The sequence below is a fragment of the Mus caroli genome, unplaced genomic scaffold (assembly GCF_978045245.1).
Source record: "Mus caroli unplaced genomic scaffold, Mus_caroli_1 scaffold_18, whole genome shotgun sequence".
NCBI classification, from domain to species: Eukaryota; Metazoa; Chordata; class Mammalia; order Rodentia; family Muridae; genus Mus; species Mus caroli.
In genome coordinates this window covers 27198530-27220338 of record NW_028227273.1, presented here as the reverse complement: position 1 = coordinate 27220338, position 21809 = coordinate 27198530, and the positions used below count along the sequence as shown (strand labels likewise).

The 21809-nt window shown below is 45.6% G+C and overlaps 1 protein-coding gene across 1 annotated transcript in view; it reads left to right on the top strand.

Annotated features, from left to right (window-relative positions):
- Lama1 (laminin subunit alpha 1) overlaps positions 1–21809 on the top strand; it is a 128318-nt gene that overhangs the window by 61605 nt on the left and 44904 nt on the right. Inside the window, exons 17-29 of the mRNA XM_021186178.3 lie at positions 4417–4544; positions 6577–6663; positions 7435–7646; positions 9735–9841; positions 10164–10344; positions 11085–11221; positions 12339–12575; positions 13957–14100; positions 16151–16330; positions 17181–17366; positions 17916–18043; positions 19231–19351; positions 20361–20498. Of these exons, the coding sequence (XP_021041837.1) occupies positions 4417–4544; positions 6577–6663; positions 7435–7646; positions 9735–9841; positions 10164–10344; positions 11085–11221; positions 12339–12575; positions 13957–14100; positions 16151–16330; positions 17181–17366; positions 17916–18043; positions 19231–19351; positions 20361–20498 (1986 nt within the window). The remainder of the gene's footprint in view (positions 1–4416; positions 4545–6576; positions 6664–7434; positions 7647–9734; positions 9842–10163; positions 10345–11084; positions 11222–12338; positions 12576–13956; positions 14101–16150; positions 16331–17180; positions 17367–17915; positions 18044–19230; positions 19352–20360; positions 20499–21809) is intronic.

Here is a 21809-nt window from a genome sequence, read left to right as displayed (position 1 = left end):
ATCACAAATGAGAAGTTCCACACCCATTTTCTTTCTCTTTGTTTTTTTTGTTTGTTTGTTTTGTTTTGGTTTGGTTTGGTTTTTTTTTTTTTTTGCGACAAAAGTTAGAAGACTTGCATTTTAAAGTTACTGAATGTCTTCCCTTTCAGGCTGTGTGTATAAGGCATACCCAAAACATAAATTAATGTCACTTCTAGACTTAGGTCTTATCCTTAATATACCACTAATATATATCATATATAAACGTGTAAGTTAGATGGAAATTATAATATATGCAAATGTAAACACATATATGCCAATAGTAGAACTTTTAAAATTTTCAAATCTAAACCCAAATAGAATAATAAAACATGATAAAAATCACATGGTACCATATTTAAATTTATAGTTAGTTCAGCTAACCTGTACAAACAAGAGCCCCCTTAATGGGCCGTGCTAGTTGGAGCAGGGCTTAGTAAAAGGCACAATTCACCTTGGGCACAAGATAATACTTACCTGGTTTCAACCAGGTGTTCCTTCTGCCTTTAAGGAACAGAAACCCTCTGGGTCGCATGGATTCACTGCTCAGGAACAGTGTGACTGTGAATACTAATAGTACTATTATCTGGACAAGGAAGCCCCAGCCCCGTGCTCTTTAATAAAAAGATTGATCGAGTCACACAACCAAGGAAAACCTACCAGGCTCCAGAGAAGCATGAAGCCTGGTATCCCGGGTGCATGCTTTCTTATTGTTCATTGAGGGGACCTTCATTTGTTCTGTTCTCCTCTTTGTTCTGGATGGTTTGTACCCATGGCAACTTTGCAAAGTGACATCTGATAGCCACTCAGTCCCTTTGGGATGGCTTCCATTCAAAGCCTGGGGGAGGCTGTCGCTCAATCTACCCCCATCCTGTCTTGTGATCTACAAGCCCCCACCCCACCCCATCCTACCCCACCCCAGGCCTCCTGCCAACATTTGAGGGTGACCAGCATGTTGCAGATACACTTCTAGTGGGTACTATAGTTGCAGGAAGTATTAAATGTGTATTAAATAAGGATTCCTTGTGCTTCTATAAACATATAGTTGCAGAAGTATGTATGAAATCAGTTACATGTGCGTTGACTGTGCTCACCTACCAAGTGCAGAGGATACTGAAGGAACAGGTGCTAAGTGTGCTGTGCATATTTATAATATACAATATTATGTATTGTATATACCTTGTGTGTACTTTGTATATACTTTGTAAATAAATTGTAGACACTTTTTAGAAATTGTTTTAGAGTTAGAGGGAAATTACAGCATACTATAGAGTCCCTTGGGGAACATGGCCAGCATCCCACAGTTAAGATCTCACATAAATGACATTCATGCTGGTACCAGGCGACTCCCTAAGCCACAAGCTCTCATCCCATTAGCTTTCACGCCTGTCCACTGTCTTTTTTACTATTAAAACCACAAGTCCTTTGGCTTGACAAAGCTGTGTCCCTCAGTTCCTCTCTTCTATGGTAGCTCATTCTTTCTGGTACTCTCCAAGAATGCCAGGCCCTCTGCTGAACACTCTCAGCTACAAATTGCCTCCTACAATCCTTCCCTGTAATTTCACTGGGACCAGGCACTGGAACATGAGGCCTTGGAATTGATATACTTTCTCAGAGCCTCCAGGGGATCATGACATCACTGCATCTGCTTCTGGGAATGCCACCCTGAGCCACTCAGATAAGATGGTGTCTGCTAGCCTTTTCTACCAAGTGTCTATTCCCGCCCACTTTAAACAAATAATGTTTATTTTTAGGGGGGATGCGTAGAAATAAAGATAACATAGATGAGAGTTGAAAAAGAAAAAGCACACAAAAACTTGCTTAAGAGTAGGGTTGTGGCTCTGTGGTTGAGGTCTTGTCTTGGACCCTTCTGTCTTTTCTCTTCCAATAAAAAGAAACTTCTCTTTTTAAGAGCAATGAGTGCTCTTGCCCTCTGGCATCCAGACCACCAGCAGTATCAGCATTTAGAGTGTCCCACTCCAGAGGGATACACTGAGATACATGCTCCTCGGGCTTTTCAGTAGAATTGCTAAACAGTTTACACAAATAGAAATTTCAGTATGGCCGGCCCTTCAATCAGATTCCACATTCCACAGGCAAGCACCAACATAAAAAAACACAAGACTTATTTCAAAGAAGATAAGAGTTTATTCTGGAGCCAAATACTAGTGAGTGGTGGCCCAGAAATTTGGATTTAGGTTACCCCAAACCCATACTCCAACGTGGTAAGAGAAGTTTGTATAATAACAGAACAAAGATTTATTTTAAGGCCCCCCTTCAAATGTACTGGTGGAATCAACATGGGGCATTCTCTGCTATGGGTCCCAGATGCTTTCTGCTGACACTCTAAGACTTTCGCCTGGCAGAAACCAGTGATCTCTTAAATGAATACATTCCAAAGGGTTTTATCTGCTAGTCATAAGGATGTCAGGTCATTTGAGAGGACTGAAGATATAGCCCAAGATAAATCGTAATTAGGCTCTGGATCTGCAACATTCCAACCTTCCCATAGTCATTGGAGTTCTTATCAGTTATCCAGCCTTGCAGAAGGTTCTTTTTTTGGTCCATTCGTGTCTCAGGCCAGCATAACCCAGCATTTTAAAAATGTACAACAGGATTAGTTAAGCCATGTAATTTCCTGTCCAATCTCTTTACATTCTTTAAATGCATCTGGGTTAACGATCAAAGGTCATGGGGTAAGAGGTGGAAAAGAGAACCAGACTATGATTGCATCTTCAAATGCCTGAGAACAACACAGGCTTTGCCTGGAAGCTTGTTAGAAACCCAGGCTCATCTCTGAAGCCTGGATCCAAATCTATAGCTCACTCTGGTTGGTGGTCAGCGTCCATGTCTGAAGTAAGGCTCTCAGGCCTAGGATAACCTCAGGAAGAAAAGCTGGTGCAACCCTGGTATGGGATGGATATGATACCAGGTGTTTATAGTGCTGAGTTTAGGTTTGTATGCAGGAACATGTCAGCCTCAGGAATTGCAGCAGTATACATAGTGTAGAAGCGAAAAATCCTATTCAAATTGATGCATGAAAAATAACCAAGGATATAAAATGAGTGGCTTAAAAAGGCCTGGGGCCCGGTGCAAGTGGGGTGAGGGGAGGCTCAGGAGCCATAAAACACAGGGTGGATGTGTAAGGAAACTACGTCAGGGGGAGGGGTATGTGAGGAAGCTTGAATGGAACGGCCCCGCAGTTCCTTGAAGCCTGCACCTGAGCAGATGGTTGGCCCTGCTCTACTCGTGCTCTCTTGCCTGATTCACCTACCCTGCCCTGCCCTGCCCTACCCAACAGTTTTATATTTTCTCCCTCCCCCTCCCTCTCCCCTTCCCCATCTCCTTCTCTGTGGTTTCTCTTTTCTTTCTTTCTTTCTTTCTTCCTTCCTTCCTTCCTTCCTTCCTTCCTTCCTTCCTTTCTTTCTTTCTTTCTTTCTTTCTTTCTTTCTTTCTAAAACTACATTTCTGGCTTGGAGTTGCTGACTTAGTGGTTATAACTTGAGATTCACTGAGCTTCTAGGCCTAGTAAGTTTGTAGTTTTATCACTTGATTCTAAAAATAAAATCTTGAACTTGGAAATAATTTTAATTTTTTACCCCAAACTCAAAGGACTACAAATACAAGTTATGACGCCTGCTGTTTACCCCAGCTCTCGTATTGTGGGGAGTACCCAGCCCTACCCACGCAGGCACCCGTTTAGCTAATCAGATCTTCGGTTACTAGGAAATGCATTGCATATACTCTGGATGGTTATCTGTAAATCCTTCAGTGTGCATACCCTGAGAACAAGAACTGTAACCTTTGTGCATTCAAAACCTAGAATGGGTTGAGCTGTGGCTCTGCTCCCCAATTCTACCGTCCATGATTTTTTTCTGAGCTTCTACCAAGGTCAGGGATCGAGTTGTATTGTCATGTTCTCTTTAGGCTTCTTTAACCTAAAGTTTTCCCCACAATCCTGTACAAGGCACATTTAAAACAGGCAAACAAAAGCATCAGTTTAGGGTTCCAGAGATGACTCAAGGGTTGGGAACATGTTCTACTCTTCCAGAGATCATGAGTTCCCAGCAGGTGGCTCAGAACCTTATCTGTAACTTCAGCTCCAGGAAACAAGATGCTATGTTCTGCTCTCTGTACACACCTGCACACATGTACCAATGTGCCCCCCGCAACACACACACATACATACACATGTACACATAATTAAAAACTTGAAATCTGTCAATCTGGAAGCAGGTGGTTCTTTCTGTCATTTGTATTTCTGTTCATGTGTATTTTAGAACTTGGATTTGCTCATTTTCTCTTTTAATGTGAACACCAACGTGTTCGTGCATGACTCTGTAAATCTTGTAAGGAAGCCTGAACTGACTGATGCATCTTTTCATGCATCTGGCCTAGGTGTGTACACACAACACCACGGGGGATCACTGTGATCAGTGCCTGCCTGGCTTCTATGGGACACCTTCACGTGGGACCCCAGGAGACTGCCAGCCGTGTGCCTGCCCTCTCTCCATTGACTCTAACAAGTAAGTGTCAGGTCCTACTGTCTGGTTCTGTCTTCTGTGGCCAGATCCCCACTGATGTGTGATGTGAAGTTGCCAAGCAAGACTGTGTCATGAGTGTTACTTAGCATGAGTGACCATTGGTGAGAGAGGAAAAGAGAGAGTGCTTTTGTTATTAAGAATCTGAGGTATTTATTGATGCCAAGATGCACACACACTTTTCTCCTCTTGGACCCATGTCTGCCGTATGTCTTCTCAAGTGTACATTTGGCTGTCAAGACAATATGCTGATGAATAAAACATTGTTCTGTGTTTGATGAGATTTGATCAGATGAGCAAATTGTGAAAATATGAAGCTAAATCTGTCCCACCAAGTCAACAAATATGTGATACATGCCTGCTGTAGACTGGGTATCAAAGTAAACGATCTGCCCAGCAAGCTCTCCACCTATGGCTGCTGGCCCCGGGGACTCGGTGTAATCAGATTGCAATGGAGGCCAATTCCACTGATGGTGGGAGTGGGTGGGCTAAGGGACTTACTTCACTGGAGAAGCTCTGGTGTCAGATATGATGAAAAGGGACTTAGCAGCCAGAGGGTAGTGAGTGTGACAAGTTGGGACACCATAAACACACACCCTGCTTTAGGAATTGCAGTTAGTCCTGAAGCAGAAAGTAGGGTACGTGTTGATGGAGCTCTTTACATTAAATCCTTTATTTCAGGCCAGGGGATGTGAATTCTATAGACCAGTAGTTTGTTATCACATTTTCTCTCCTTTTCCTCCTTTTTGGCCTTTTCTTCTTCTCCCCCTCTCCCTCCCCTCCTTTCCTCCTTCCTTCCCCTCCCAGCTCCCTCTCCTTTATCTCTTTTACTCTCTCCCTCTCCTCCTCCACCCCTCCTTCCCCCTCCCCCCCTGTCATTGGTACTCTCTCTCTACCCATTATCAGTGAATTCCCTCCAAAAGGGCTGTTGCTTGAAACTCTGGTATGCACAACTCTGCTGTATTAGGCTCTGCCACTACCACAGAATTCTTGAAGCTGGGTATTTAGGGAGAAAACACATCTACATCTGTTAGTTCATTCTGGAGGTTCCAGAACATGGCACTAGCCTCTTCTGATGGTTCCATGGTGACTGCACCACAGTGCTGGACTGTGTGCTAGAGATGGGTCACGTGACTCAGAAATAGGTTCAGGATTGGCTTCCTGTTTTGTAACAGCTCACTCTCATGAGAACTAACGTAGTCACATCATCATGACCTCGGTCCCAAAGGCAATGGCCCAGTGACCAAGCCACCCCTTCTCAATAGTACCACCATGTGACACAACCTTTCTGTATGGAAAAAGCTGAGCCATCCCAAAGTGGTAGTAGAGATAGTTAATGGTTGGTTGCCAATGAAAAGGTGAGGTACTGTCTGTCTTTCCAATTCAGGATCCTCCCTCTCTCAGTATATGTGTGTGTGTGTGTGTGTGTGTGTGTGTGTGAGAGAGAGAGAGAGAGAGAGAGAGAGAGAGAGAGAGAGAGAGAGAGGGAGAGAGAGAGAGAGAGAGAGAGAGAATGTGTGTTTATGTATGTGTCTGTGTATATATCTATGTCTATGTGTGTGTATGTGTCTATGTGTATATGGATCTATGTATCTATCTGTGTATGTATATCTGTCTGTCTGTCTGTCTGGAAGGGCTGTCTTCCAAGCTTGAACCATCAGTGCTAGTGAACCACAGCAGAGAGCGTGAGTGCTAATACTTCCAGAGCATCCAAATTGTCTTCTTGGGGAGACAAGATAGGCCAGGCAGTAGGGAAGAAGCAGTTAGCAGTACAGGAGAGGTTGGGAGCTGAGAGCCCACTGTGTGCTGAAGGGCAGAGCAGGAGGCCATAGACACAGGACACTGATGGGCATGCCAGGCTGTGCTTCATGTTGGAGGCATTGGATTCTGGTCTAAAGGTTGGGAGAGAACATGCTAACCATTTGTTAGAAAAGAAGTATCAGAAAACAACCCTTTAAATATTTAGAAACAAGCTGCGTTCACTGGACAATCATGCTCATTTCAAATGTTTTAACAGTTTCAGCCCTACCTGCCACCTCACTGATGGAGAGGAAGTGGTCTGTGACCAGTGTGCCCCGGGTTACTCAGGATCCTGGTGTGAGAGGTACTTGGGGCCACCCCAACCCCCAGTTTCACAAAGCAGCAGTAACTTTGTTTCAAAAACCAGTACACATTTTATATTTTCTTCTTAAATATCTACAAATCTTCAATGCTAAATGACACATATCAGTTGTCCATACCCCTGTAGATATGATGTGATAATTCAATATATGTATACAATGTATGGTGATGGGTGCTTAGAATATGTAGTTAAGTGTGGTCTTGGTGTCTTGGGCATTGCCGTTATTTTCTAAGATCGTGGATAGAGCAGGATGCCTACTGAGAGAAGAGTGTGCCACCTCCTGGGGCACATCAGTATTCACAGCAAGGACAATGGCAGACGGCAAGGGAGGTCAGTAGTTACCGTTGTCACACGTCTGAGAATTCAGTTGTTCAGACAATAGTGAGGGCACTGGGTGGTCTGATTTAAGAGTCATTCTCTGGCACCCCCAAAGCCAGTCTTGTCTTTTCCCATGTGTAAGCCTTGATGCTTGGTTCTGGTTCATTCAGCCTGTCAAGAGCTGGGTGACATTCTCAGTGGTTAAGAGGTCATGGTTGCACATCCTCTAGGTTTATGCTCATTTGGATCTGCTCCCATCTCACAAGAAGAAAGGAAGATTTGTGGCTCTCGGGATGGAAAGTCACCTCTTTTCCATAGCAAATCTTAAGGGAAAGAGCCAGTCTGATTTATTAGCCATCCGGGGAGCCCCTGGCTAGCTCGGTAATATCTTGAGCAATTCTATTGACTAGATCCTGCTTCCCACCTTGGATATAGATGTGCAGATGGTTACTATGGAAACCCAACCGTGCCAGGGGGAACCTGTGTACCATGCAACTGCAGTGGCAATGTTGATCCCTTGGAGGCTGGCCACTGTGACTCTGTCACAGGGGAATGCCTGAAGTGCTTGTGGAACACAGACGGTGCCCATTGTGAGAGGTGTGCAGATGGCTTCTATGGAGATGCCGTGACTGCCAAAAACTGCCGAGGTAAGTGCCTGAACCAGGGGGTCACAATTGTTATATATTACCATGTGAATCTCGTAACATTTGTCAGAAGGACTCCACCTGGTGGAGAGTGTCTTAGTTAGGGTTTTGCTGCTGTGAGCAGACACCATGACCAAGGCAGCTTTTATAAGTGAAACATTTAATTGGGGCTGACTTACAGAGGTTCAGTCCATCATCATCAAGGGGAGAGAGAGCACGGCATCATCCAGGCAGGCATAGGACTGGAGGAGCTGAGAGTTCAGCATCTTGTTCGAAGACAAACAGGAGAAGACTAGCTTCCAGGGAGCTAGGATGATGGTCTTAAAGCCCACAACCCCAGTGACATACTTCCTCCAACAAGGCCACACCTATTCCCACAAGTCCACACCTTCTAATAGTGCCACTCCTTGGGCCAAGCATGGGCCCACCACAGAGACCTTATCTTGAATCTGTCCTGTGTACTGATGATCTGCCGGTCTCCTATTGATCCGATGTGGACTCAATACTCAACTCCTCACTCTGTATTCTATGGTGGCTTAATTAGCGGTTATCTCTGAAGGTCAGAGGTCTAGAACATTCATACCCATCATGGTCAGGGATGGGGTTTTCTTTCTGAAACCATGGCGGTGGCACACCCTGGTGGTCTGCTCATGCACTACCTGATTTGCTAAGTTCTGTCTGGAGCCTTGAAACTAGGGGTGAGGTAGGACAACTCCTTGAGACGGTTTCACACGTCTGAGATGATCAGCTCTGGGGCTGTTACTGAATCCCTCAGCTTTTGTATTTTTGTATAGTTAAGAAAAAGCTTTATTGTGTGAGAGTTTGAAACATCCATACAATGCATCACATTCGCCCCCACGCCCTCCTCTCCAGCTCTTCCCATCCTCTTCAACCCCTCCCAACTCCCCACTGTGTCTCCCTCCTGATATCTTGCACTCGGCTTTTAAACCCATGGAGTCCCTTCCAAGCTCAGGTAGCAGCGAATGGTGTGGGGGCACATCTCTGAAGGAAACTCTCTGGTAGCCATCAGCCACCAACGCAGCCTGAGAGTCCCCTCTCTACAGCATGCTGCCATTTCTGCTATCTCCGCCTCGTGTGGGTCTAGTTTTTGAACTCTGTCTCAAGGAAGGGATGCACAAATAATAATGCCGCTTGTATATTTTGATAATTCAAGGTAAACGTTGGTCTTATATCACAGCACGGAGAAGAGGTGGTGCCAATCATACAGAAAAATAAAAGTGTAGGCACACATTAGATGAAAAAGGGCCTGGCTTTGGCTCGTCAACCTGAACTTCAGCATCATGGATACCTTAATTTCAAGTGCAGGGAGTGGGTGGTAGATGGGTCAAATTCTAAAGAAAGATCCTCCATGATGAGCACTAAATCTCCTCACTGAATTTAACACTTGCAGTGTCCCAGAGACTTTGAAAAGTGCTGCATCAGCACGTAAGAGACAGAAAATTGGAGGTGATGCTGATGGACATACTAGGGAAAGAGAGGGACATGGTAGAGGGGGTGCCACAGAGATAAACATCAGGACAGTATGTCAAAAAGACAGGGAGGGAGAGAGAGAGGGAGGGAAGGAAAGAGAGGAAGGGAGGAGGTGGGGAGGGGAAGGAGAGAAGACGAGCTGGGAGACCTCCAGCTAGAGAGCAGCTATCTCTGTGTTGATAGCCTGCAGGCCGTGTGCTGGGGAGGTAGGAGTCATGTTCAGAGTCAGGCTATGGGATGCAAGAGTAAGTCCTTTCTAAAGGGTAGCAGGGTTGTGTCTCTCAGGATCTCTGGCAAAGCTGGGAAATATACCCCACATATACCAAGGGAAACCAAAAGCTGGAAGGAAGCCAGGTTCTCAGGAAAGGTGGATTAGCCAGGAAGCTGATCCCAGGCCCCCTCTCAGGCTGTCAAGTCTTCAGGTCCAGGGCCAACACCCCTGCTTCAGAGGTTGCTTCCCACCCTGACGGGACTCTCATTGTCTGTGAAGTATGTTAGCTCTGTGAATGTGTAAGCCTTCTCCTTATGGGATCAAACAGCTTCCACTCAAATTCTTTAAGTAAATAAATCAAACCCTTTTGTGTGTCTTGTGTGTCCTAGCCTGTAACTGCCACGAGAATGGCTCCCTTTCTGGCGTCTGCCATCTGGAGACTGGACTGTGTGACTGCAAACCTCACGTGACAGGACAGCAGTGTGACCAGTGCCTGGTAAGACTGGGCATTGCACGATATTCAGTGACTTACCGGTGTTTAGAATTGACACTTAGCCTGCATCCTCGGGCACTTGAATTCCCATGGGAAGAGCTTACTCGTAGGCTTGGTCACCATGTGCTGAGGCTTCCCCATCAAGAGAACACGGATGCAGTGTGCTCAGAACATGCAGGCAGTGGGCTCGGGAACAGGCCTGTACTATCATTCCGAGAAACACCTTGCCTGTGACTTGGAGAGCATCCCATTGTGTGTTGAGGAGAAGGCCCGGGAGCATTCCACCAGCCCACTAACACCTGGTTCTTCCTCTTTTGTGACATAGTCTGGCTACTACGGGTTGGACACAGGGCTTGGCTGTGTGCCCTGTAACTGCAGTGTGGAAGGCTCCGTATCTGACAACTGCACAGAGGAAGGACAGTGTCACTGTGCACCAGGTGTCTCTGGGAAACAGTGTGACAGGTGTTCACACGGTTTCTATGCATTCCAGGATGGCGGCTGCACACGTAAGTGCAGGGGTGCCTTATGTTCCCCGTCACACTTGCCCTGCCACCTCTCTTGGTGTCAGAATAACTTCTGTGAATGTTACTTCTCTCCTGTCTTTATGGTGGGGCCCTATACCTGTTTTCTCTTTCTAACACTTTGGTTCTAGCGCCCGACCTGCTTGGTATGTGAATTTGGCTCTAGTTTTTGAGACCCCAACCGAAGTCCGCAAGCAGCAGCTTTTGTAAGGGCTGGGGGAGGGGGGGTGACATCTAACACAATTGACAGCTGATAAGAAGTCAGTGACCTTAGAGCAATGGTCCTCAACCTCCTTACTGCTGTGAGCCTTTAATGCAGTTCCTCATATGATGGTGAACCCCCCCAACCATAAACTTATTTTCCTTGCTATTTCATGATTGTAGTTTTGCTACTGTTAGGAATCGCAGTGTAAATATCTGGTATGCAGGATGTGTCATATGTGACCCCTGTGAAAAAGTTGTTCAACTTCCATCGGGGTTTCGACCCATAGGTTGAGAACTGCTGTCTTCTGTTCTTCTGTCCATCAGGTCTGTCCTGTTCTGTTGACCTCTCAGACCCAGGGCGAGTCAGGATGCGCAGCTGCCTCAGGGATAGATGATGAGGTCTCGGGAATCATTGCATCTCTTTTAATAGTGGTTCCAACTATTAATAATAATTGTGCTCTCAAGCTATCACGCTTGGGTCACATCCCCCGTCTGAATTTGTGATGCTTCTTTTGTTTCAGCCTGTGACTGTGCTCATACCCAGAATAACTGTGACCCCGCCTCTGGAGAGTGTCTCTGCCCGCCTCACACGCAGGGGCTGAAGTGTGAGGAATGTGAAGAGGCATACTGGGGTCTGGACCCGGAGCAGGGATGCCAGGTGGGTGCTGCCACCACGCTGGAGTGAGCATTCCTCCCCTGCCGCAAACTGACTTTATCCGGTCACCTGGCTTTAATCAGTTATATTGCCATGGTTCATATTTAAAATCCGTACAACCTGGACTACTGGTCGTGCACCTAGAGTCCCAGCTACTTAGGAGGCTGAGTCAGGGGGATTGTTTGGGTTTAGTTATAGGATTGTCTGGGGAGATAGACTGTGGAGACCTCTCACCTTTAAATAAATAAATGTATAAATAATGGACTTGGAATAGTGCAGGAGAATTAGCATCTTTCAAATTCCTTATTTTGGGTTTTCTTCAAGAATTTAGGCCGGGCAGTGGTGGCGCATGCCTGTAATCCCAGCACTTGGGAGGCAGAGGCAGGCGGATTTCTGAGTTCGAGGCCAGCCTGGTCTACAGAGTGAGTTCCAGGACAGCCAGGGCTATACAGAGAAACCCTGTCTCAAAAAACCAAAAAAAAAAAAAAAAAAAAAAAAGAATTTAGCTGTGAAACTGATAGGTAGAAATGTGCATTAATATAGCTATATAACCATACAGTTATATATTTATCTATCTATATGTAGTTTTATAGATATATAGATATTGACCTTTAAATATGCTTTCGTCTAGTCTACATTTTATGTTTTCGACCAGTATATACATTTTCCAGTGGAGCTGTCAATAGTTTCATTAGAGAATTAGGTTGAATCCAAGAGCTCGGTTGTCCTGGACTTAATTAGCTTAGAATTAGGTATGGTTGGGTTTTAGAGTAGTGGGGATATTACTTCTCTACAATATTTTTGCTGAGCTAATTGCAATATTAGATTTAATTCTAGTTCAGAGATTTAACGCTCTGTGTTGGTGTCACCAAGGTACACACAGGCCCTGCCATGCAGCCCATGGTACCTGGCAGGACAGCTCCACTTAGGAACAGCGCAAGGTCAATTCATCTACATTATGCCCCAGATGGTGTTTCTTATGGTGTCTGAGTTTCTGTACTTTCTGAGGATATAAGTTCTGCCCCTATATTAACTCTCTCTCTCTCTCTCTCTCTCTCTCTCTCTCTCTCTCTCTCTCTCTCTCTCTCTCTCTCTCTCTCTCTCTCTCCCTACCTCCCAGGCTTGCAATTGCAGTGCTGTGGGATCCACGAGTACCCAGTGTGATGTTCTCTCTGGCCACTGCCCCTGCAAAAAAGGGTTTGGTGGGCAGAGCTGCCATCAGTGCTCCTTAGGCTACAGAAGTTTTCCTGACTGTGTCCCCTGTGGCTGTGACCTGAGGGGGACACTGCCTGACACCTGTGACCTGGAACAGGGTCTCTGCAGCTGCTCAGAGGACGGTGGTACCTGCTCATGCAAGGTATTGTGGATCTTCGAGCCCCAGTTTCCTTCTGCTGTTGTCCTCCTGCCCACCCCGGGGACTTCTGACTACTTACATAAACTCTAATGATTAGAAGTACAGTTTCAACCCCTTTCTCGGATTGTTTCATACTTTTGTATCACCTGTTAGTCAAAACAGCTGATGGCCAATGAGCTGGGGCAAGAAATAGGAGGTGGGACACTGGCAGGAAGAGAGGGCATTCTGGGAAGCGGTGAGAGATAAAAGATGAGATGAGAGACTCGGAGAGACTGGCCGAGGAGACACATGTAGAGAAACTCAGAGAGATGCAGAGGGAGACACTGAGGAGAAGAGAAGGGAGAAGCAGGCTAGGACTGAAAGAGAGGTTAACTAATCATTGGTAGATATAGACTAGTTTAACTTGGTTAAGTAAGTGGAGAGCTCTTCAGGGAATGAGCCAAAGCTCATGGCCCAGGCCTTTAATAATAAGTAGTCTCAGAGTTGTCATTCGGAAAGCCAGGGCCAAGAAAGGAAAACTGGATTTAAAGTTATTGTAACAATTCACAGCGTGCTCCCCTGAAATGATGGAAGAAGAGTCTTAGAACAGAATTTTACCACTTACAAGTGTCTGGTGACTGAACTTCTCTGAAGGCAGTGCTTTCCGGCATGCACCCATGGATTGAGTAGCCATCCATTCTTGAAGAAACAAAGTAGCTAGCAAGGCTGTGGGGAAGATATTTGGGGGTTTTATAGCTATGCTCTCAGAATGGTAATATATGTATATATATGTGTACATATATATATACATATATATTTGCTAAAGTAAAGGGATACTATGTAAAATATTTTCCCATGAGGTAAGAGTTTAATGTCACTTTGACTTACACATGTGTCCTTTGGTTTTCCCAGCATGCTTTGTTGCCTGATCACTGCCACCTTCTATAGTCGTCTCTGAGAGCAAGAGAAGGAGGAGAAGGAGGAGAAGGCAGCCTCGGCTGGGGTGTTGGTGTAGGGCTAGAGGGGATGAAGGAATGATTCACAGAGGTTCATGTCTTACCATGTCTCCTAGCAACAGTCCTAGCTCCAGTCAGAATGGCAAGGACCTGGCTGGCCTTCACTAGGCCTGGGGTTTGTCTGGAGGCCCTCTGGATCACCTAGAAACCATGGAGATTAACATTAGCAAATATGTCTTGGTAGTTTCTTCCACCATAGTTTTGGTCCTCAGTCATAACTCAGGAGATCTGAGTATCTGACTTCATTGAGAAGTGTGGCCACCAGAGACTGAGTTTAGCAACGCATGTTTTATTATTTTGTCAGCGTGTCTTATTATTTTGTCTCTCTATGTGCATAAAGTCATATCTCTTCTTTTTCAGGCATTGATTTATTTTCTTTCCACCTGTAGGAGAATGTCGTGGGCCCCCAGTGCAGTAAGTGCCAAGCTGGCACCTTTGCCTTGCGAGGGGACAACCCGCAAGGCTGCAGCCCCTGCTTCTGCTTCGGTCTGTCGCAGCTCTGCTCAGAGTTGGAGGGTTACGTGAGGACTCCAGTAAGTCACATACCTACAGTGAAAGCGTTTTAGCTCTCTTATTTTGGGGAGTCAGGTGGGCATTGGGAGAGAACAAAGACATTAGAAATCCTAGGACAGTGATTAGCTGGCTGTATGAGTCAGTCCTCTGATCACTTCTTCGGTTAGGTGATATAAGCAGAGATAAAGGCTATCTATGCCCACCTTCAGCTGACCCACCGAAGGCTTTTCTTGGAAAGAAGAAATAACTACAGCATCTCCAAGGTGTATTTCCTGTCACTGATGCTTCAGAGTAGCAATCATTTGAACCTAATCAATCATAGTGCCTTGGACATCCTGATCCAAGCCTGCAACCTAAATGAAGTCTTTCCTCTCTGGCGTTAAAATGAAGCTTTTCATCTGGGGACCACCGAGAGAATCTGCAGATCAAATCTGGAGTGTGTGTGTGTCTGTGTGTGTGTGTGTGTGTGTGTGTGTGTGTGTGTGTGTGTGTATCTATGTGTGTATCTATGTGTGTGTCTGTCTGTCTATAGTGTGTGTGTCTATGGTGTCTTTGTGTGTGTCTGTGTGTGTCTGAGAATGTGTCTGTGTGTATATGTGTGTATCTCTGTGTGTGTGTATGGTGTCTCTGTGTGTGTCTGTATGTGTCTCTGTGTGTCTGTGTATGTGTCTGTGTGTATATGTGTGTGTGTCTGTGTGTGTGTTTGTCAGGTATCTCTGTATGTCAGTGGAGTCTCTCTGTATGTGTGTGTGTGTGTGTGCTGTCTGTGTGTCTATGTGTATGTATATCTGTGTTTGCGGTATGTGTGTCTATGGTGTCTCTGTGTGTGTGGTGTCTTTGTGTGTGTATGTATGTGTCTGTGGGTCTGTGGTGTTTGTGTGTTTGTATGTGTATGCTTGTATATGTGTGTGTCTCTATGTGTGTCTGTGGTGTTTGTGTGTTTGTATGTGTATATGTTTGTGTATGTATGTGTATGTGTGTGTCTCTGTGTGTGTCTGTGGGTCTGTGGTGTTTGTGTGTTTGTATGTGTATATGTTTGTGTATGTATGTGTGTGTCTCTGTGTGTGTCTGTGGGTCTGTGGTGTTTGTGTGTTTGTATGTGTATATGTTTGTATATGTGTGTGTATGTGTGTGTCTCTGTGTGTGTCTGTGGGTCTGTGGTGTTTGTGTGTTTGTATGTGTATGCTTGTATATGTGTGTGTCTCTATGTGTGTCTGTGGTGTTTGTGTGTTTGTATGTGTATATGTTTGTGTATGTATGTGTATGTGTGTGTCTCTGTGTGTGTCTGTGGGTCTGTGGTGTTTGTGTGTTTGTATGTGTATATGTTTGTGTATGTATGTGTGTGTCTCTGTGTGTGTCTGTGGGTCTGTGGTGTTTGTGTGTTTGTATGTGTATATGTTTGTATATGTGTGTGTATGTGTGTGTCTCTGTGTGTGTCTGTGGGTCTGTGGTGTTTGTGTGTGTATGTATGTGTGTCTCTGTGTGTCTCTGTGTGTGTCTGTGGTGTCTGTGTGTGTATGTGTGTCTGTGTATGTGGTGGTCTGTGTGTATGTATGTGTATGTGTGGTGTCTCTGTGTGTGTGTCTATGTGTCTCTGTGTGTCTGTTTATGTGTCTGTGTGTATCTCTGTGTGTGTCTGTGTGTGTGTCTCTGTGTCTGTGATGTCTCTGTGTGTATGTGTGTCTGTGGAGTATGTGTGTGTGTCTCTGTGTATGTGTGTGTATGTGTGTCTCTGTGTGTATGCGTGTGTGTAGTGGAGTGCACATGAGCAGAAGTCAGAGGAGGATGTTGACTATTCCCTAACTGTTATTCTCCACTATTTCCCCTAGAGCCTGGGTTTTTCCTTAAGCTTGGAGTTGGTTAGAGGCCCTTAAGCCACAGCTATCCCTCTGTCTCTGCAACCCCATAGCACTGTGGTTACAGATCAGCATGCAGCCAAACCTGGTGCTTTACAAGAGCGCTGGGGATTACATCACAGGTCTTTTGCTTACCCAGCAATTGCTGTTAGCCACTGAGTTATGGGTACTTAGCTCCTCATATAATGCACATCTTTCTCCTTCCCATCCCTAGATAACTCTAGCCCCCAATCAGCCCCTCCTGCATGTGGTTTCACAGAGCAACCTCAAGGGCACAATTGAAGGCGTGCATTTCCAGCCTCCTGACACCTTGCTGGATGCAGAGGCTGTCCGCCAGCACCTCTATGCAGAGCCATTTTACTGGCGGCTACCAAAGCAGTTCCAGGGAGACCAGGTGAGCAGACACCAGCTAGCCCCTTCCTGTTCCAGAAAGAACATCAGACTCCATCTTCTGCCTGTCACTTAAGGACTTGGATATTCAGTCGCTCTTCTGAGTGAAGGTGGAGATGTTCTGTGGTTATAAAAATCCCCACAAAGGCTTGGAATTTCAAATGTTTTCATTTTTAAAGCTTTTACGGTTTCATTAATTTGCATTGTTTTTTTTTCTCTTTTCTAAAGCAATAATTCAAGAAGTCTATAGTATAATTACCAGTAGCAGTGCTAGGTCTGACCCAGGAGCCCTTGTATAGAAACTACGGTTAATTGGCGAGCTGCCTCTTATGAACACAATAGAAGGCTTTCAGTGCAGCGCCTTGTTTATAAGAACATGAATTCACTCTGATCTTTATGTTATTCCGGCTTTTTGTTTGTTTGTTTGTTTGTTTGTTCTTTTTTTGAGGTAAGGTTTAGTGTGTTAGTCTAGCAGGCTAGCTGCAAAGTTCCAATCCTCATGCCTCAGTGTAGCGTCCCAAGTGCTAGGATAACTGAGCTACACCACTGTATGGGCTCACTTTGATCTTTACATTTTAAAAATCTACCCCAGTAGTCCTATAGATATTGATGATTTTAATTTAAAGAGCCTGAAATTAGAATCCTTACCTCACCAGTTTCTTCTCAGACTGAGTTTGGTGGAATGACCAGACTAGTTTCAGTCTATCTCACAGACCGTTAATAAGCAGCATTAGGTGGAGGCAGATTCCCTATGACAAACTCCTAGTTGGATATATTGTAATGACAAGCTTTCCGTAAAGTGGCCTTAAACTAAGGCTGCCCCAGAGGAATAATACAAGTTTGTTGTTTGTTAGCTCTTGGCCTATGGTGGGAAACTCCAGTACAGTGTGGCTTTCTACTCTACACTTGGCACCGGAACATCCAATTATGAGCCTCAAGTCCTCATCAAAGGAGGTCGGGCCAGGAAGCACGTCATTTATATGGATGCCCCAGCACCTGAGAATGGAGTGAGACAGGATTACGAAGTGCGGATGAAAGAGGTGATGTATGGTTGTCCCACATATGTTCCTTAAGCATACGAACTTTGCTGTCAGGCTAAGAAAAGCCCAGAGCCAGGAGACCCTGGGAGACAGCCTCCAGCCAGCTGACAGAGAGTACTAAGAGCGATTCATATTTCATGGCTTCAAGAAAGCCAAACCACAGTAGCTATTGCTTATCTACAGCTTTGCTTTTCATGGAGTTGGATGTTAAGTCACCTGAAGTCCAGACATATCAAATGGAAAATTCCAGAAACAACTCTTAGGCTTTAACATTGTATACTGTTTCTAGTCTCATGATAAAACCCTACATCTTTCTACCCCGCCCCGCCCCGCCCACCCCGCCCCGCCCTGCCCTACCAGGATGTGTCTTCCTCCTTGTATGTACCACCTGCCTTTTAGGTTACAGCAAATCTTCGTCAGTTCATTGACCTCCCCGGAGCAGGGCTGATGTCTGAAGCTGTTTGTGAAAGAGCTGTGTTCTCCTTTTAAGGTTGTATGTCTGTGAAGTTGTGAACTCTGAATTTCATTGGTCCCATTTCTCATCCACAGGAATTCTGGAAATATTTTAACTCTGTGTCTGAGAAACACGTCACACACTCTGATTTTATGTCTGTTCTCAGCAATATTGACTACATCCTCATCAAAGCATCATACGGCCAGGGACTGCAGCAGAGCAGGTACTTCGGAGCTTTTAGAACGTCGCGTGTTTTCATTATCTGATGTAGTAGTGGAAGATCTGTCCCCTCACTCCAATGACCTAGGTCTTTATTCATAGATAGATCACTGACCCTTGTGTAAATCTTGCTCAGTATTGACGGCTTATTCGTCAGTGTTTTGTTGCTAGGATAAAGTGCCTGAGGGAAACATATGATGAGGAGAAAAGGTTCCTCCTGGTTCTGATGCTCGTCTGTTGCTGCGATAAACACTCTGGCACAATGTACATTCTAGAAGAAAAGCTTTATTATGGTTTAGGGTTCCACAGGGCTAGATGGTGGCTGGGAGGTGAACGCTGGCACTTAGGGCAGAAAGTTTAACCACACAGATGATGCTACATGAACTAGAAGTGGAGGGAAGCTGTCACCCCTCCAAGTCTACGCCCTCCCATCAGCGATATGTTCCCTCTAGCGATATGTACCCATACTTCTTAAAGCTCTATGCTTTCCCCAACAGTGCCACCCTCAGGGGACACACAAGCCCGTGTGGGGCTATTTCTCATCCGGACCTCAAGAGGGTCATAGTTGAGGAGGTTTGCATCTGTGTTCTGCTGGCTCCATCACATACTAGCTGCTCAATTAATTCATAGCAGCCAGGAAGTAGAAAGCAAGCAAGCCAGGGCTGGGTGCAAAATGTCGCCTTAAAAGCATGCCCTCAGATGGGGACCCTGCTATAAACACAGTAGCTTTGTGGGGTATTCCATCAGGACTATCACACTATAATTATGGGATGGAATGTGTTAACTACAACTCTTCACCTCCCATCTTAGATGAAATAGAACACTTCTTTATAAAGATTACGTAGACCCCTGAAAGCTAAGCTGTCCTTCCCCCCCCACCACCACCACCTTGTTTTTGGAACCATGTCTAAGGATAATGATACTTCCTGTGATACCTCATAAGGAAATGTATTCAGTGCTGGCCAGAGCCGCCCTGGCAGGATGTTGAAGGTGTTCGGACTTGGACCTACTTTCTGTATCCGCCTATTCCTGCTGCATGCTGACATGTCTGCAATTGTTAGCAGCACTTCTCCACAGGATGAGGTCTCCAGCTCAGGACAGATGTAAATGCTAAACCTTGTACAATGTTTCCAGAAGTTTGTCTCATTGTTAATGCCTCTTCTCCTGCCTCTCTTCCCAATGGTGCCTCAGAATTGCCAACATTTCCATGGAGGTTGGCAGGAAAGCTGTCGAGCTGCCCGCTGAGGGCGAGGCGGCGTTGCTGTTGGAGCTCTGTGTCTGTCCTCCTGGCACCGCAGGACACTCCTGTCAGGTAGGGAAACTTCAGTTCACTCTGTGCCCTGGGATATGCTCATTGACAACAATCCTGCATGGGGTAGCAACACAAGAGCATCCACAACTTGGCTTTTGAATTTATAAATGTTATTTTGTTTAAATTCAGATTTATAGACTTCGCCAACTTTTGAGTGTAGGATCTGGCATCGTGCGGTGTGCTTACAGTTCTGGGGATACAATCGTTCTCTAGAATATTCTTTTCTCTTACCAAACTGAACCTGCATCTCTTAAGCCAGCCTTCCACCTGCTTTCTGCTCCTTGGGACCCTGGCTATCTCTAGTCCCCCATGAGTGGAATCCTGAAGTACTTCTGCTTTTGTGGCTGCCCTCTCTACTTAGCACATTGCCTTTGGGCTTCCTCCAGGTTTAACACACACTAGACTTTCTTTTTGAGGCTGCATGATATCCCATCACTTGGACACAGTCATTATTTTTCTGTGGGGCCTTGGGTTGCTTCTGTGGACGCTGCTGTGAGGAAGGGAATGTGAGTGTCTCTTCCGGGTTCTTTATGCCGTTCTTTCGAGCCCACCAGAGGTAGACTTGCTAGCCTTGGCTAATGTCGCTTTTAATTTTGTAGAACCCTGCAGTCTCTCTCCTCTGTGCCAGCTGCACACAAGCACACCACTTCCTGTACAGGCCCAACACGTGTTCTGTGTTGTTACTTTAGCTTTTGTGCAGAGTTCGGACTTTTACTTTTGTTGGTGGCAGAGTGTTTTGAGACTTTTTTTTTCCACTCCGCAGCCTTGGCTAGCTTGAGACCCACTTCGTAGCCTAGGCTAGACTGCAGCTCACAGGAGTCCCTATAGGTGTGATTATGGGTACGAGCCAGCATGCTCAGCTTTTAGCTTTGATGTGATTTGCGTTTCTTCCCGATAGTGGTGTGGCGCTTGCGTGCTGCTAGCCGTCTGTCGTCGCTGGAGAAGAATTTTTACCCTGGCCAAGATTTTCACCAGGGTCTACTTTCTTGTCCCTTTTGTATTCCTTTAGGACTGTGCTCCTGGGTACTACAGAGAGAAGCTCCCAGAAAGTGGTGGCAGGGGACCCCGCCCTCTGCTGGGTCCTTGTGTGCCCTGCAGTTGCAACAACCACAGCGATGTCTGTGACCCCGAAACTGGAAAGTGTCTGGTATGTTTGCTTGTTTGCTAAATTTACACGTTATCAGTGTGACTTAAAAGGAGAAGGCTAGGGACCAGACAGGCCCTCCAAGGACCTCCAGGAGGTCCTTGCTGCCATCTCTACCTAGAAGGCATCTCTATCTCTGCATCACTGGGGCACTGAGTCTCCCTCAGCAACTGATGTCGCCTCAACTCTAGTCCTCAGTAGCAGGACTCTTGTCAGTCTCTAGGATGGCAGCCACCAGGAGGCCAGAATCCACTGTCTGATAGAGGAGCTGCTTTGTGCTGGACTTGACATTCCCTGGAGAACACCTAGAGCTGTCTCTGTCCTAGCTCGTCTTCTAGTATCTGGTCCTTGCCTGTGACATGCTATGTCGGTGAAACAGTGTTTATTGCAATTTATTTTTTAAGAGATCACAAAGACCCCATTCTGAAGGGAGACAGAGGCCAAGTGGATCCTAACAAAACCTATCTTTATCAGTTGAAATGGGAATAAAATTTTAAAACAAATTTGGTCAAGTGTTTTCTAGTTCAAGAGTCTATAAGCGTAGTTTTGAAATATTTCTTGCTCTGTCACTTCTTGCTGTCAAGGGGAAAAGGTGATTGCCCTCTCAGGGACTCTGGTTCTGGTGTGTCTCCCCTCCTCAGCTGCACCATACAGGGAACTGTGTGCACAGGGGCAGAGCAAATATGCAGGGATGGTACAGCACAGAGTTTTAAATAGAATCAGTCATGAAAATTGCTCACACTTTGAGCCTAAACATGCATCTATATACTCTTTTCTTTATCAATCATTTTATTTGTTTACATTTCAAATGATATCCACCTTCCTGATTACCCCTCCACAAACCCCCTATCCCATCCCCCTTTCCCAGTCCCCTTTGCCTCTATGAGGGTACTCCTCCATCCACTTGGCCACTCCCACCTCACCCCTCTAGCATCCCCCTATGCTGGGCATCAAGCCTGCCTCCCCTCCCACTGATGTCAGATAAGGCCATCCTCTGCTACATATGTATCTGGAGTCCTGGCTCCCTCCATGTATTGGTTGGTGGTTTAGTCCCTGGGAGCTCTGAGTGGTCCAGTTAGTGATTTTTGTTTTGTTTGTTTTGTTTTTTGTTTTGGTTTTGTTTGGTTTTTTGTTTGTTTGTTTGTTTGTTTTGTAATAAGGTCTCTGGCTCAACTAATAACATGGTATTTTAACTGATCTTAACTGATGTTTATTTGGTTGTTAAAAGAATTTGCCACAAGTGTCCTCCCTCCACAGGTTGCTTCCTAAATCACTGGCTCATTCTCTTCAGCCAGGGCAGCTGCCAGTGAATAC